This window comes from Apostichopus japonicus, chromosome 17, assembly GCF_037975245.1.
Source record: "Apostichopus japonicus isolate 1M-3 chromosome 17, ASM3797524v1, whole genome shotgun sequence".
NCBI classification, from domain to species: Eukaryota; Metazoa; Echinodermata; class Holothuroidea; order Aspidochirotida; family Stichopodidae; genus Apostichopus; species Apostichopus japonicus.
In genome coordinates, this window is record NC_092577.1 from 28,058,113 (window position 1) to 28,073,091 (window position 14,979).

Here is a 14,979-nt window from a genome sequence, read left to right on the forward strand (position 1 = left end):
GTTATGCTGTACCACATAACAGTCACACAAAGACTAATTACTGTAGCAAAAGTTGAAAGGGTCGAAATTGTCATCATGTACCAAATTGATGAAAGTAACTTTAAATTTCAAAAAGTATATTTTAATGACATATTACCAGTAATGGAAACGGTAAATGCGCAAGTGCCGACATTGCCTGCCTCGTCATATGCAAGAATTATGACCTCAGTCAATCCTAGGTGGAATTCTGATCCAGAGACTGGGAAGGATTCGATGAGAACTACTCGTCCCGAATTATCCGTAGCGATCGGAGGATTCCAGAAGACGTCTGTTGACGATTGGCCGACATTTGTCTTTTCTTTGATGTCATCGGGGCAGGTAACAACAGGTGGTTCCGACTCTGATGATATTAATAAGGGCAAAAGTCAGAATAAAGTCTCAAATTGCAGCGATTATATATTACAGTTATTTGATTTATAGATCATCAGTATTGCTCCCAAAATATGCAAGAATGTCCGATAATGGTGGTTACCCATGGTCAAACCTTTTGACTGACTCTCTGAAAATAGTCATTATACACCCTGAGATATCAAATTAAGTCTATTTGAATAATCGTCAATCGCTAGGAATAACTTAAAAGATCAGAGCCTCTAGGATGTGTAATATTTATAAATTTTGCAATTTATACTGGAATAAAGAAATTGAAAAATTGAAATTGAGGAACTTAAGCACTTTTGAAAACTTCTAGCAAATTTTAGTGCGCTAAAATATTCCCAGCAGGCTTTGTCTCACACCAGCCTTCCACCCACCACCCAACCCCTCTTCCCCTCAGGTCACACAGTAATTCGGAGAACTATAGCAGGCAATATTGGGTAAAATAAAAATAAAATACTATTCTATTCTATTCTATGCAATACTACAAAATGAAGGGCAACAAGGGTGCATGGTATTATTAATTATTGTCTTTTCTAGTGGGGCAAATAATCCCATGAGATACTGTGCGGTAAAATCAGTGGTTGATATATTCATCCACTTAATTACACTCCATAAGACTCTTATTTTTTATAATAAACCTATGGACACATTTGATTCACTTATATAGTTCCATACATTCTCCAATCATTGCATGTATCAATGTGAGTTGAGAGGTACAGTATAGCCCTACGGAGACAAAACAAAGATGTCACCTACAGTACTGTATGCTGGCAACATATAGTGACTTTATTAGTCACGTACAAACATGAACTACACACAGCCTACAGGCTGTATTATAAAACGAGTTACCCTGGAAACAGATCCGTATGCTTGAGTAACTTGTGTGCTTTTGTAAGTTGGCCTCTACAGAATACTCGTTTGGTCTGGACTGCCTTTTGACACATTCACAATTCACCAACAAAGGCTTCTTATTTTTTTTCAAAGACTTTGCTATTTTAAACTTTTCAAAATTATGAAACATCTGCACTGGAATTTACTTCCTCTAAGTTTGAATATAAGCTGGGTTAGTTAGAGATTCTGCAATATCCACCGGAAATTACCAAACCGAAATGGTCAATAAGTTTTATATAATCGCATCAAATGGCACATTCCAGTCCCATGAGCATAAGAGATCCTAATATATATACACTATAAAGAAGGACATCTGTTGGCAATCCCCAAACCACTTACCTGTTTGGGAATTTGTTAACCATGAGGTAAGTGTGTGTTATAAATTAGGAAATACTCTTAGTGATGACACCATTTCTGGTAATGAGGCTAATTCCATACAAACGAGTCAGTGTCAACACTCACATATATATATCAATAAACGCAAGTACCTTAACACACAGAAGCCATAAATTTATGTTTTTTCTCTCTCAAACTAGATCTTTTAGCCTTTCCTTTATATTTAAACTTATATTTAAATATCTATTTCAAAGTCCTGTTGTTTATTACAGAGTTACATTCCTCAGAAAGTCAAATATTGTAAGCACGAGACATGAATAGATATATTGGACCAGCACAGTCCTCTTTCTAATGCATATGCATGACCAAGCAATTTATATTCAGTTTACTTACAATTTACTCTCTAACAGAGTTGTATGCACTTTGTGTAACACAAAAATGGTGGAAGAAAAGTAAGATTCTGTGCTACAGTACATGAACCACTGTGCTTATTTATCCCTAAAAACATACATACATGTGTAGCTATGTCCATCTTGTATACATTCTGTACATAGGAGTATTTTATTGAAATAATGTTACACAAGATAATTTATTCGCTGATGACGACCTTTCCTTATTTCTACTACTTTTGCACGATGACGTAGTAATGTTTTACGAAACAATTTATGACTGATATAATTTATCTTCTGCTACTAGACCTACTAACTTTAAAGGAATTGAAGACTCGCCCCAAACCACGTGCGGCCATCTGAGAAAGTTAATTTTCTGTTGCTTGCAAGTGACGTTTTGTTTGTGTCGCTACAAAATGCAGACAGTAATGAAACGTGATACCTTGTTATCTTTAGCTGGACCTGAGATGTCCATCGCTGTATCGTACACTGTGCTGTGGGTATTGACCACAGCTGTATGTACTGACTGTACACTAGTGTCTAATTAACGAAGGTAGCAAGCTGTGTGCGTATTTTCTGGGATCGATGGTGGTGTCTAACACTTCTGTTACACCTCATTCGAAACTAGGTCAGATTACCGGCATTAGTTTCTTTTTGCGCGAGTCTTCACACCCTTTAAGGCAAGTTCAACTTCTGCTACTACGGTAAATCAATACCAAGCCATATTCCAGACCTGTCTGGAATGACCTCAGGTGTTTGGCTGTTGTCCTTATTACACATGTACAGTACACATGTATACATGTATCCCAGGGAAATAATGTTGAAGCCTGCTACCAAGTATTATGCAAATTGTGGTCATTGTGGCATATCTCAGGACTGGAACCACTCGTAAGCTGCCACGACAGTAATGACCGACTTTACTTAGCCTATTTCTTCACAGGCATGTTTTTTTTTTCTTCTTTTCTTTTTTCAATTTGCAAACATCCTAAGAAAATATATCTTCCCCTTATTTTTGAATCCTCAAGTCATGCTGAAACATTGAAACATATTAATAAGAGAATGAATTGTCTCAGTGTCAGAGTTTGAGCACTGTAAAGGATGGCTTTATAATGTTGCAGACCTAGAATTTCACAATTTTAACAACCTGCTGGAAAATAACGGTTGCTTAAGAAACCTACTTGCTAAATCTACGTTCTCACTGGCATTTATTTGTTTCTCTTCTTCATTTACTGTTCACATCACTTTTGAGAACAGTCCAAGAACATTTTAATGATAATAAGCAGTATTACTGTACATGGCTAATGTTAGGTATGGAAGTTATGCCAATTCTCTGTAGGGTCTTTATACCATGTGGTTAAGCTCGTAAAAAACGTCCAAAAATTTAAATCTGGACAGAGGCCTGCTCATATGTAATACCTGACCTGAGTTAATGTGTCGATTACAATCTATACCCACAATGCCTTGCAACACAAATTTCCCAACATTTCACACTAAAGGACAGAACTTGGTGAGAAGCCTGTTAACAAATTGTTCACTTCCAATCCAGTATGTCATATCAGGATCATTGTGCGAACAGATCAAATTAGCACGGAACTTGAAAGCACCCTTTATAACAGAGGTGCAATATTTATCAAATAGTTTACGGCCAATAAAATTCACAAAACGCACAAAAGTCTTCTTCAAGTCATCAAACTGTGCCAACAAAAGCCTTCGATTGCATTCCACACTTTGCATAGTCATCCATTGTTCATTTGTGGTCTTGTGTTCAAACAGACAACCACAATTGTTGTAAGAGGTATGTCATTGGCTGTGTAGACTAACAGCTACATAACATACCATACAGCCAGAAGGAGGTTAAAGTACGTATAGTTGAAGCAGTTCCGTTTTTCACTTGGAAGTTTAAGTTCCAAAATATGTGCAACAAGATTATACATATATGCTGTCAAAACTATAACAAATTTTAATGAGTTCAACCCACATCCTGTGATAAGCTAGTGCAACCTTTGTGAGCTAATCAGGACGATGCTCTTTTGTAGCAGAGCCACCCGCCAGACACTAATCATCCTCACAATAATGATATTTGCAATAATGATACTCACAATAATGATACTCACAATAATGTTACTCACAAGATATAATGTAGTGCTCAGATGTTGCCACTTGTAAGCTACAAGTAGGTTGACTTGTGTACATATATATGCAGAATGGAGTCAGGTAAAAGAGGACTGAGGTACTGTTAATCATAACGTTTGATACTCACAATAATGATACTTATAAACAGTAATGATACTCAGTAACAGTAATGATACTCAGTAACAGTAATGATACTTACAAGTGAACAGTAAACAAATCTGTGTACAATAATGACACTCCTAAACAATAAGATATTCACAAAAATAACAACAAATGATACTGTACTCATGAATATACAGTACATGTATGCTACTCACAATATACTCATGACTTGTAATGATACTAAGGGAAACAGCAATGGTTCGATTCTCAGGAACAATAAAGATTCTCGCAAGCAATAATGATCGATAAAAACCTATGTTACTCAGTACTCACAAGCAGTAAAGACGTTCACTGCTACTATAAATGATAGCCACAAATAATGATATTTATAAACAATCATGATACTTACAAATAGTGGTGGTATTCGACACCAATACTAATAATGATACTGATAATGATATAAACGATGATGATGATGATGATCACAAAAAGAGAATTGATAACTCCGAAGAGAAGAAATTTCAACACTTACCAGGAGGCTGATTGACTGCTGTTCCTGGTTGAGTCTCAATAGGTACAACCACTGTGTAGTATAAACAGAAGTACTGTAAACAGTTATGACTTGATTGTGCAATACATAGATAGAGAAAATTTATCATACAAAAAGAATAATATTCAAACTTTTTTACAGAATTAACCTTTCATTAAGTGTCAGGGAATTGAAAAGTGCTCGTCAGATCTGAATAATTTCCTTTCACTGTATTAGTTTACATCTTTATACGATTATTAATTAGTGCAAATTGTTTTTAAGTTCTACAAACCATGTTGGGACACAGAATGATAAAATGATTCATTCAAGAAAACTATGCAGAAACAATTTAGGATTGTTCCAGATACTCAACAGGGGAAAAAAAATAGGGGGTACACACTGACGAAGTAGAGGGTTACCCCAAAAGTTACTGAAAAGAGAAACTCTCAACAGATTTAATCAGCACTTTACTAATTATTTCTGATTATAGGTAACAAAGTAACTAACCATTGTGCTTATCATTCTTTTTTTCAAGTTATGGGAAGGTTGCCCTAGATTTCACATGCCAAATTTACATACAGTAGTTAGAATCTTCCAAGATGAGAATATACTCAATTTTTGAATAGTACTCCAAAGGCACATATATTTTACCATGTGATTTTGCCGTACTCGTATACTTTTCAGTCTTAAACCTTGTAAAAACCATAAGAATGATCCTTTCTTGTTTTTACGAACTACTTTTGGTAGAAATAGAAATGGCCAAAAATCTGTCCTTTTGCATGTTAGGTCTTAAGTATGCTATATGTCCCTGTTCAGCAATGGCATCTCACACATAACATGTGTGGAGCGTGGCAGAGCTGTCACAAGGGAAGTATGGATTATAGAAGGAGAAATGTGATTGGTCTGTCATTTGACAAGAGAATTTAAAAGAATGGGTAAATTTTAACAGTTATAAAGATTTTTTTTTCTGAGCAAAAGGGAATGCTCAGAGTCCATGTTCAAAACAGTTCCATAAGGTCTCCATACATCAGAAGAATACGTAGCTTTTAAATGGGCACAAATTGCAAGACAGGACGTAGACTACACTGATCAACTTTATCTCAAACTCCTTTACAATAGAGTTAAGTGATCTCCTTTAACTTAAAGAATATATCACTCATTTAATTCAGAATTCATGTAAATGAGTTAAATTGGGCTGTGTGTGGTGGCAATTTGGATTTAGTGTTGACAATGTAATCATGTTTAACAGCTGCTGCGAGAGACTGAACTGTGCTATCCATTCTATGTTGTTCTCGGTTATGTAAATGGTGTATTTATGTGTTATGAATGATACATGAGAGAGTGTATATTGGGAGTGATAGGCTGCATTAACGTATTCTGTTGTTTTCGAATGGTGGTCACATGTTCACCACCTAATCTTCAGCATTGAAAGAATAGCTTTCATTTCTTCCACTAAACCTACTTGACAAGGAAATACTGTCTACTACAAACAATGAATTAGCAAATATTTAAATTTGCCATGTATGAGGTAGAGATTTAGAGTTCTTTGCTCACCCCAAAAAATGTGAGAAAATCCTTTCTGCAAATATTTCCAAACATGAGGTCATTAGCTGCAAATTGCTCAGATTTTTGTAAAGTTTCTGATGCAGTGGCGGAGCATCCGTACAATCGGGGGGGGGGGGGGGGAGGGCGGATGCCCCCCTGACGGACTCAAATGGACTGTTGGCGCCCTTTTCAGCTTTTTACCACTTTTTACTTATTCGCGATTATTGACTTTTTTATTGCGCTCTCATCTACCTATTGACATTTGTCACATTTTGTTGGTGTAATTTTCTGACAAAATGCTCTAACGGCTATTTATTCTTTGTTTATCTGTAAATTAGCAAGGCCCGGAAAGGGTCATTTCCGGCGATCTAGGGAGTAACTTTATTCAAAAAAATTCTGTACGCTCCGCGCCAACCTGTGGTTGCGCTCCGCTTTGATAGTGTCGAAAGCGCCCCTACAGAACATTCTCGCCCCCCTGACCAATACCCCTAGCTACGCCGCTGTTCTGATGTTACTGGTACAATTTTTCTAAGAACATACTTGAAAAACATTGAAATCACAGTATAGTTGGGGTGGTGACTTTTATGATGGCACCAAACATAAAATGTTCTCTTTATATAATATATTGGCCTAACTTGTAGCCTATTCTATTACAACACATCAACAGTGTGTAGTGGCGACATTATGACTACAAGGTTGTCTGGTAAACTGTTTGTAATTGGTGACTGTTTCAAAGATATCTTTAACTACCTTAGAAGAATCTTTGTTTCATATTTTCCCTAGAGTAGAGGATATAGGCTATAGGCCTAGGCAGTAGTACTAGTAGGATGGTGACTTCGAAGTTCGGACACTTAAGACTTAAAACACCCCAAAACTAAATCTTCTGGTATAAATCACCTGAAAATATACTTCAAATGGTGGGAGAATTTTGTTATAGCACGATACACGGCCAAACTTTCTTTCCTGCAAACTGTTTTCACGTTGTTTTCCAAGAAGATTCTTTGTGATTGTGGAACTGGTATTTCTTTGCTAGAGTATTGCGAAGTTCGGACACGCAACCCACAGTGTGGCGCTGGTGATAAAATTGGTGGCGCAGTTGCTTTTTCAGTAATATAACAGACTTCATAGATCTCCGTCATTTTATTGACTAATATGTTAGTAATTTCTTGCACACGGGCCATTTTGGAGAGAAAATAACTGTAGCTTCGTACTTTTTGGTGAAATTTGGCTCTTCCTGTCAGTTGTCTTTTTAAAATCGTGTATTTCTTAGGGTGGCCGATCTTCGCAGTATGCCGAACTTCGCACTACTGACTATATTATTATTTATCAACTGAGTTCTCATTGAAATCAAATTTTGGGTCGATGTACAGTAAATTAGTACTGTGACTACATAGAATAACACATTACCTCTGCAATACTACGCTCAAGCAAAGGTAACCATCACTGCATCAGTTTCACACTACTGTTAACATGGCGGAACACAACATGGCATAGGGCTAAGTTGGACCCGTTATGGCATTTTACACGGTTAGTACTCTAGCCTCAGTCTAGGCCTAGTTTCCAAACTGTTTCGAATATTCTCTTAGTTCCTAGCATAGTTAATAACATGCAACCGGAGAGGATAAAACAGACATTATGGTTTAGTACGCTTTACTTCTGACAAATAAGTATTTGATTGTTGTGTAACGCTAGTCCCAATCAACAACAGGGGACCGAAACAGTGTTAGACAACGATAAGGATACATCGAATTTCTGTGGGATACATGCATGGATATAGCCTAACGTTAGGGCCTAGGCTAAGTCAGTAGCCAGCTCTCTGGTAACATGGCATTGAGGAAGGTCAGCGATCGCGCGGCCTACCATAATACTAGTGTCACTGAATGAATATGACAATCACGGGTGGCAATAAATCTCGAGGGAGAGGATACAAAACAATTGATGAAATGGTTTTGGTCGCTGAACAGCGATTAATTTGCAAACTGCCAATAGTTTCCAGCGAATGTGCCCATCGAAGCGCTTATGGATCAAAGTAATTATTCAACTTATGACCACAACATGTACTACCGGTACTGTGATATGCAGCCGAAGAGTTGCACGCACGTATCGACCAACGTCGAAGTCAGAAACAGTCTGCGACCTCATATTCCATGTGCGATGCATAATAGTTGTGAAGTCACTTATTAGACCCCCCCCCCCAGCCCGTACCACCCCTTAGACAATTATGCTTGATTTTCGTGCTCGCAAAGTATTACTGGTTCATTTTGGGTTTCAAAGTGCCCGATGACATAAGGTACTGTCGCTAAATTTGCGTCGAATTCACCTTGAAAACTTTTCCTTGGTCTACGTTTCATTAGCGTAATTTGTAAGAATGAAGGCATTTTGACACCTGTGTAACAGTGTATGTATATGAACGAGAATTTACAAGAAATCTACAGCACGGTAGTAGGCGGAGGTATATTATTTTGGATTGGGGGGGGGGGGGAGGGGTACGCTATAGCTGTTAGTTGAGGAAACAGGTCTTCAGGAAGCCACCAAATGGGACAATAACTGCAGCATATACAGCATATTTATCTCATAACAATTTTCAAGAAGAAAAACCCGCGTGGGCAGGATGAGTTTCGGAAATTTCTTTGGCCGATGCTCACCTTCGTATGTTCATGGTTCTTGATTAATTTGTTTTGTATTAATCACGGAGATATATTGCAATTTAATTGAATTTTCATATTATGCAGCACAATAGATGGCACTTTTATCAGGTGGATTATAGGAATTGAATGTTACCTTTAGTAATATCTGCATTAACAATTGGTAATTCAACCAACACTCCATCGTTTGTTTCCGAATTCAGAACAGCCATGATGTCAGCAGATATAGCATCTTCTGTTTGTTGTTGAAGATCGTCAGCATTCGCAGGCAATGTCCTTACGGAAGGAGTTGGTCCGTTGAGATAGACGGTAAACTCCACTATTACACTACCTTGCCTTAAACACAAAGAAATAATAACGATAGATAATATTGATGAATGGAAAGATAAGGATGAATGGATGCATATGCGTAGGAGCATAATATGATTTGGGGGGGGGGGGGGGCTGTAACGACTTGCCCAAAAAACAACCAATTTTTTTCGCGCGTACTCCGCGCGCGTTCAACATCTTAATGTATACTGTCATATAGGCAAGCATCGGTTATTACATCGCATGCCAATTACGTACAATCATTTGCCATGTTATTACCGAAATTGGCGAATTAGAACTTTATTTTAATTAACAAGGAGATTTTGTTTAAACTATTGATTTCCTTTAGATACATCATTGCAACTTATATTTCTTTCAGTAGATGCCCGAAAAAATCTCGAAAACATATTGCCCGAATATTCCCCGCCCCCCCCCCGCCTCCTACGCCTATGAATGGATGGGTAGAGAAGTATATGGAGACAAGCATAACTAGATAGACAGCCAATGCACTATTATATATCCTTATTGTTACTCTCCCCACGCTGACGTTCAGTCCAATCAAATCAAAAGACATAAGAAAAAAATCAAAGGAAAACCATGCAATTGTCAACTAGTTTCCTTAGTATCACTGTAACACAATAGAATTATGCAGTAGTCCTATAAACTAGTGCTGACATTTATTTTCCCTGCCAGTTATAATTGTCTGTGGTGGCTCGAGAGCGCCAGATATTAATATTATATCAAACCTTAAAGAACGTTATAGTGCTAGTTCAAATCACCTATTGGAATATTCTCGGAGTACGTATTTGCTTACCGAAATTCTCTAACATCTGTGCTATTATAAGCACCAGCTAAATTACTTCTTTTGTAAGTAAAATCCATCTGTTGAAAAAAAAAAAATTGAGGAAATTATGAAAGTTTTTTCCCCCCACTGCAACTGAACGCTAAATAGGCTGCACGTCCGTCAATGCCTGAAAAACAATTATTTTATTAACTTTGTAACGATGAGTAACAAGTAGGTTCAAAATGACATATCTTAAGTAGGGAAACTATCTCATATCTGTGACTTTTACGGTTCATTGTCATTTGCATATCTTTTACGTCACATGTAGGCCTTTATAAGAAAATGGTCGAATGGTTGTCCAGTATATATAGTGTAGCTATACCATGCAGTTCATCATATCACATTTTGGGCGTTCAAAGCACGGAACGCCGTAAGTTTGTTGGTAAGTCATGCAACGCTAACAGTATATATCAAACAGTAGCTCATTTGTAGTTGTCACACTGTCGGAAAGATGTGCTTTGACGAGCGATGCAAAAGTATATAAAGGCTTTGGAAGTATGAGTTAGTGGGCACCGTTGATACTGAACTGTGTCCGTTGCAAAACAGACTAGCATATATAGTTTCGTGAGCTAGGTAGCTTGGAGTACATGATTGTAGGAATTAGCGTAAAACCTTATGTCTGAGGATGTGCCACGAAGTTTTAGTTTCTGAACTCTGACGTCATGCCGGGAAAGAATCTGCATGTTTTATTGATGTCATATATCCTAAGCAGTCTCTTTATGCTTGGTTTCATGAATATGCATATTGATTACACAAGTTGGTTTTAATAAACATAACTAAATTTAAAGAAACGAAACGATTACATGTTTAGTTTATCTCGTGTCGTGCCATGAGCATACCCAATTTTATATACAAAGTACGAACAAAATAGTATACACACAAAACATCATGCTATTATATTCATCACAAGTTTATTCATATAGCGAAGTTTCCTGCAACTTGAAGGTTTGAACTGGTATAATTCAGACATCACAGACGATTCCAACCATGTAATATTTGAACAGTGGAAACAAATACAAGTGATGGATTTACTGCAAACAACACACGCCCTTCATCCCCAATAACTAAAGCAAACCAATAGCAAGCAGAGTACGTGTATAGCTCAACACTCAGTTTAACAGACGTTATTTGTATATGAATCCGGTGCTGTGGATAAAGGGGCCCTGGGCATTTGAAGCAATGAGGCTTAGCAGGGCGAACCCCGGCCGGGTCATATATTTTTTTTTTGGGGGGGGCGAGGGTTAAATCAAAGAGCAATCAGCGATTTTCCCATCTGAAATGACTTTCTAAATTGAAAAGATTCCAAATTTGAGTTAAAATGTTGAATTGAAAGCCATCCGACGTGAAGGTTGTAATCCATAAGCCCTCGTGGGCTTCTTCCACAATCGTGGTCGCTTAGTCGTCGTAAACATAACTACCTGATTATGATTATTATTTATGAACCATATTATTAACCATATTTACGGTCCCAATAAATAGCCGTGCGGCACATTAATAGCATTTCGAGAACTAGTAATGATGGGTGGTACCTGGTGGGTGTGATAACGTGACGTCATTAATTACTATGCGTAGAACGTTGCTCCTTTTTTCGATGAATGATGCAAAATAGGATGAAAAAACAAATCAGTACTCCTATAATGAAACGAATTCATGCATGCAGCGCACTCCATATGTACTGTTTACTGTCTGTTGAGGGGTATATATGCATGAAGTCAACAAAGGGAACTAAAACCAAACTTACATCATTACAACTCCTTACAAATTTTTCAACACCCTGGATTTAATGGAAGTCGGTTCCACTCTAATATCATAGAACCTGCACACAGAATGTACTTACCGCCTCTTTGAAATCATTCTCTAATGCCCTGTATTTTTCAGATGAGGAATCGTTAAAATCGTCGTCCCATGTTTCGTTGGTAAGCGTTACTTGTCCTTGGGATTGTGAGAAACCTACGGCAGGGAAAACGTAGAGAGAGTTGCTTTATTTTATAGGCCTTCACGTTTTCACAACTCAAAGGAAAGTGGGAGAGGCCTAAGGGTTCGGGAAGTGGAGGAAGGGGAAGGGAAGGGGAAGTGTTTATTTTACTCTCAATCAGCGATAAACATACATTACACCAAGTCACAAGTACCCGGGTCCGACTCGTACCTTACGAGATTTTTTTCCTTCAAATCTTTCGATTAAAATTGTCCCAATATGAACCTTAATCGATCAAACAATTTACATATGACCTTTTCACGTAGTATATTGATTTACGAAGAGGCAGGTAAGGGTAAGTTCGTGGGAAGACGGGTTCGAATGATGAATCTATAAACCCGAGCATAGCCCCACGCACCTTCAATTGGATTGATCAATCACGTGACCCCTAAATGTCATTGCTCTCAATCTTTGGGTGTCCCAGAAAGTTCTTATGAACAATGTTTGACCTTGCTTCAACGTTGTTTTAACGTTACGTCTCACCCATTATTCCCTTGTTACAACGTATTGGTACAGCTTAATCGTGGTGCGATATAGGTAACACCATGTCCTATCGTTCCTAATGCTACGAATTTGTAACGTTTATATGTATAACGTTGTGAGAACGTGGATTGATCGAATCACGTGACCTAAATCTCATTGCTCTCAATCTTTGGGTGTCCCAGAAAGTTCTTGTGAACAATGTTTGACCTTGCTTCAACGTTGTTTTAACGTTACGTCTCACCCATTATTCCCATTAATTATGACACCATTACCTTGTTACAACGTATTGGTACAGCTTAATTGTGATGCGATATAGGTAATTTCATAATGTCCTATCGTTCCTCATGCTATGAATTCGTAACGTGTCTATGTATAACGTTGTGATAACGTTTGTGATAACGTTGTGATAACGTTATTTTGTAATACTTACCAACTATTAGCACGTCACGATCTGTTGAAAACATAAAAATAGATCAGCCTTGTTAAAGATTGCAACTGATTTCAGCGGCTATAATGATTCACTTATGTGTATAACAAAAGTATACGATTCAAGAGAGAGAGACGGATAGGTACAGGGATGATAGGGTGGGGAGAGGGGTGAGAAGAGGGGAAGAGAAATGGGAGTGAGGTACAGTGTAAAACTCAACAGTACAGTTCAGGGGCAACATTAAACAAATCACACAAGTTTACTTACATTGTATTTCATCGTCCAAAACTGTAGATATAGAGAAAGGATATTATGAAAACGTTACGATCGTAGAAAATTGATTAAGAATTGTTGTAAAAGACGAGTAAAATAATTTTGAAACGATTAAAATATGATCGGTGGAAAACGGGAGAAAATTGTACCGGAAGCAGTATGAATACAAACCTCACTACGGTATGATGTATAATAGTAATAATAGTAGTAATAATAACAACAACAATAACAATAAATATAATAATAATAATAAAAATATATATAATAAATATAGTTAAAAATAATAATAAATATAATAATAATGATTATAATAATAATAACAATCAGTTACTTTTACGACGCTCAAGCGACCACAAATGTGGGAGAAACCCACAAGGGCTTATGGATAACAACTTAGACGTCGGGTGGCTTCCAATTCAACATTACTACTCAAATTTTGAATCTTTTGAATTTAAAAAGATCGGAAAACCGTAGATTGCACTTTGATGTAATACTCCCCCCACCCCCCCCCCCCCCGCGATTTTTTTTTTTTTTTGCCTAACAGGTTTTCAATTACGGAGTTTTCAGCCAATCACATTGTCTGCATCAATAATAACAATCGCTTGGAAAATTGGAAGACATACACAATCAGACGAATAATAAGGTACATGCACGGGTCTTAAAATGTCAAAACATGAATGAGTTTATTGACGTCACTGAAACTTGCATGGTGAACAGATATATTTGTTGTTGACTAAACTGTGACGCTTAGTTAAGATTCACTCACGTACCGGTACTGTACCGATTCAAACTATTGCTGCTGCGAACCCTCCAATTGCTAAGTCTCATTGCTTCAAATGCCACCGCCTTTATCCAGTCGGCCACAGCACCGGTATATGTGTCGCAACAAACGCAAACCACGATTAAGTTACGAACAGAGATCAACTTCCCATAACGGGGGGGGGGGGGGGGATTTTATTCTTTTCCTTCTAAAGTATGGTTAATCAAATATTAATTTTCACTCTGGGCTATACTTGAAAATGTCGTCGAATTATCTCATGTAAATTTTATGATATTGAAATGTAGATCTAGATTCATATAGCTCATCCTGTTCAAATAGACGTAATTTTATTGCCAGCAGACACCGGTTGAGTCTGAACAGGAATCGAGTACATATATAGTACAATGGCATTGGCTGCACGAGATTATATACGTGCGTGTCATGGACCAATTGATTTAATATATGTTTATATATTCATCGTATACTCATGGAACGCCGTAGGGTCTTACACTTACCAAATAAAACAATAAACACTGTCAAAATTGCTATCACAATGGAGACAAGAACGAACACCGTAGTAGCTGCGCATGCGCGAGCCAGGACTCTTCCTTCGTGTTCTTTGCTATCTTGTCGATAAACAGATTCCCTTTCAAACGGTCTTTGATTGCGAGGTTGAACGAATTTAAGTTGTCCGTTTGCATAGACAGGATCGCCCATTGGTTCATCAGCCTCATAGGCGGGGTTACATCTAGCACCGTGTTCGCCATTTCCCTGTGAAAATGTCAATGTTTTAGCCGTGTAATTCAATCGTCTGCTTATTCAATCTCTTAGATTTAAGATCATCATAGTATATTGATCCCAAGCCGATGATGGAGAATCAGCTAATTCTCACCCATTAAAGACCAACAAGCATTTGACCGTCAC

General features: G+C 37.6%; 1 protein-coding gene across 3 annotated transcripts in view; it reads right to left on the reverse strand.

The window, feature by feature from the left end:
* Window positions 1-14,979, reverse strand: part of LOC139984172 (uncharacterized) — a 73,551-nt gene that overhangs the window by 44,392 nt on the left and 14,180 nt on the right. For all 3 annotated transcript variants that reach the window (XM_071997941.1, XM_071997939.1, XM_071997942.1), the window contains exons 2-9: window positions 14,571-14,826; window positions 13,290-13,310; window positions 13,026-13,046; window positions 11,975-12,087; window positions 10,108-10,175; window positions 9,121-9,320; window positions 4,798-4,848; window positions 137-379 (exon numbers count right to left, since the gene is read on the reverse strand). In XM_071997941.1, the coding sequence (XP_071854042.1) occupies window positions 137-379; window positions 4,798-4,848; window positions 9,121-9,320; window positions 10,108-10,175; window positions 11,975-12,087; window positions 13,026-13,046; window positions 13,290-13,310; window positions 14,571-14,826 (973 nt within the window). The remainder of the gene's footprint in view (window positions 1-136; window positions 380-4,797; window positions 4,849-9,120; window positions 9,321-10,107; window positions 10,176-11,974; window positions 12,088-13,025; window positions 13,047-13,289; window positions 13,311-14,570; window positions 14,827-14,979) is intronic.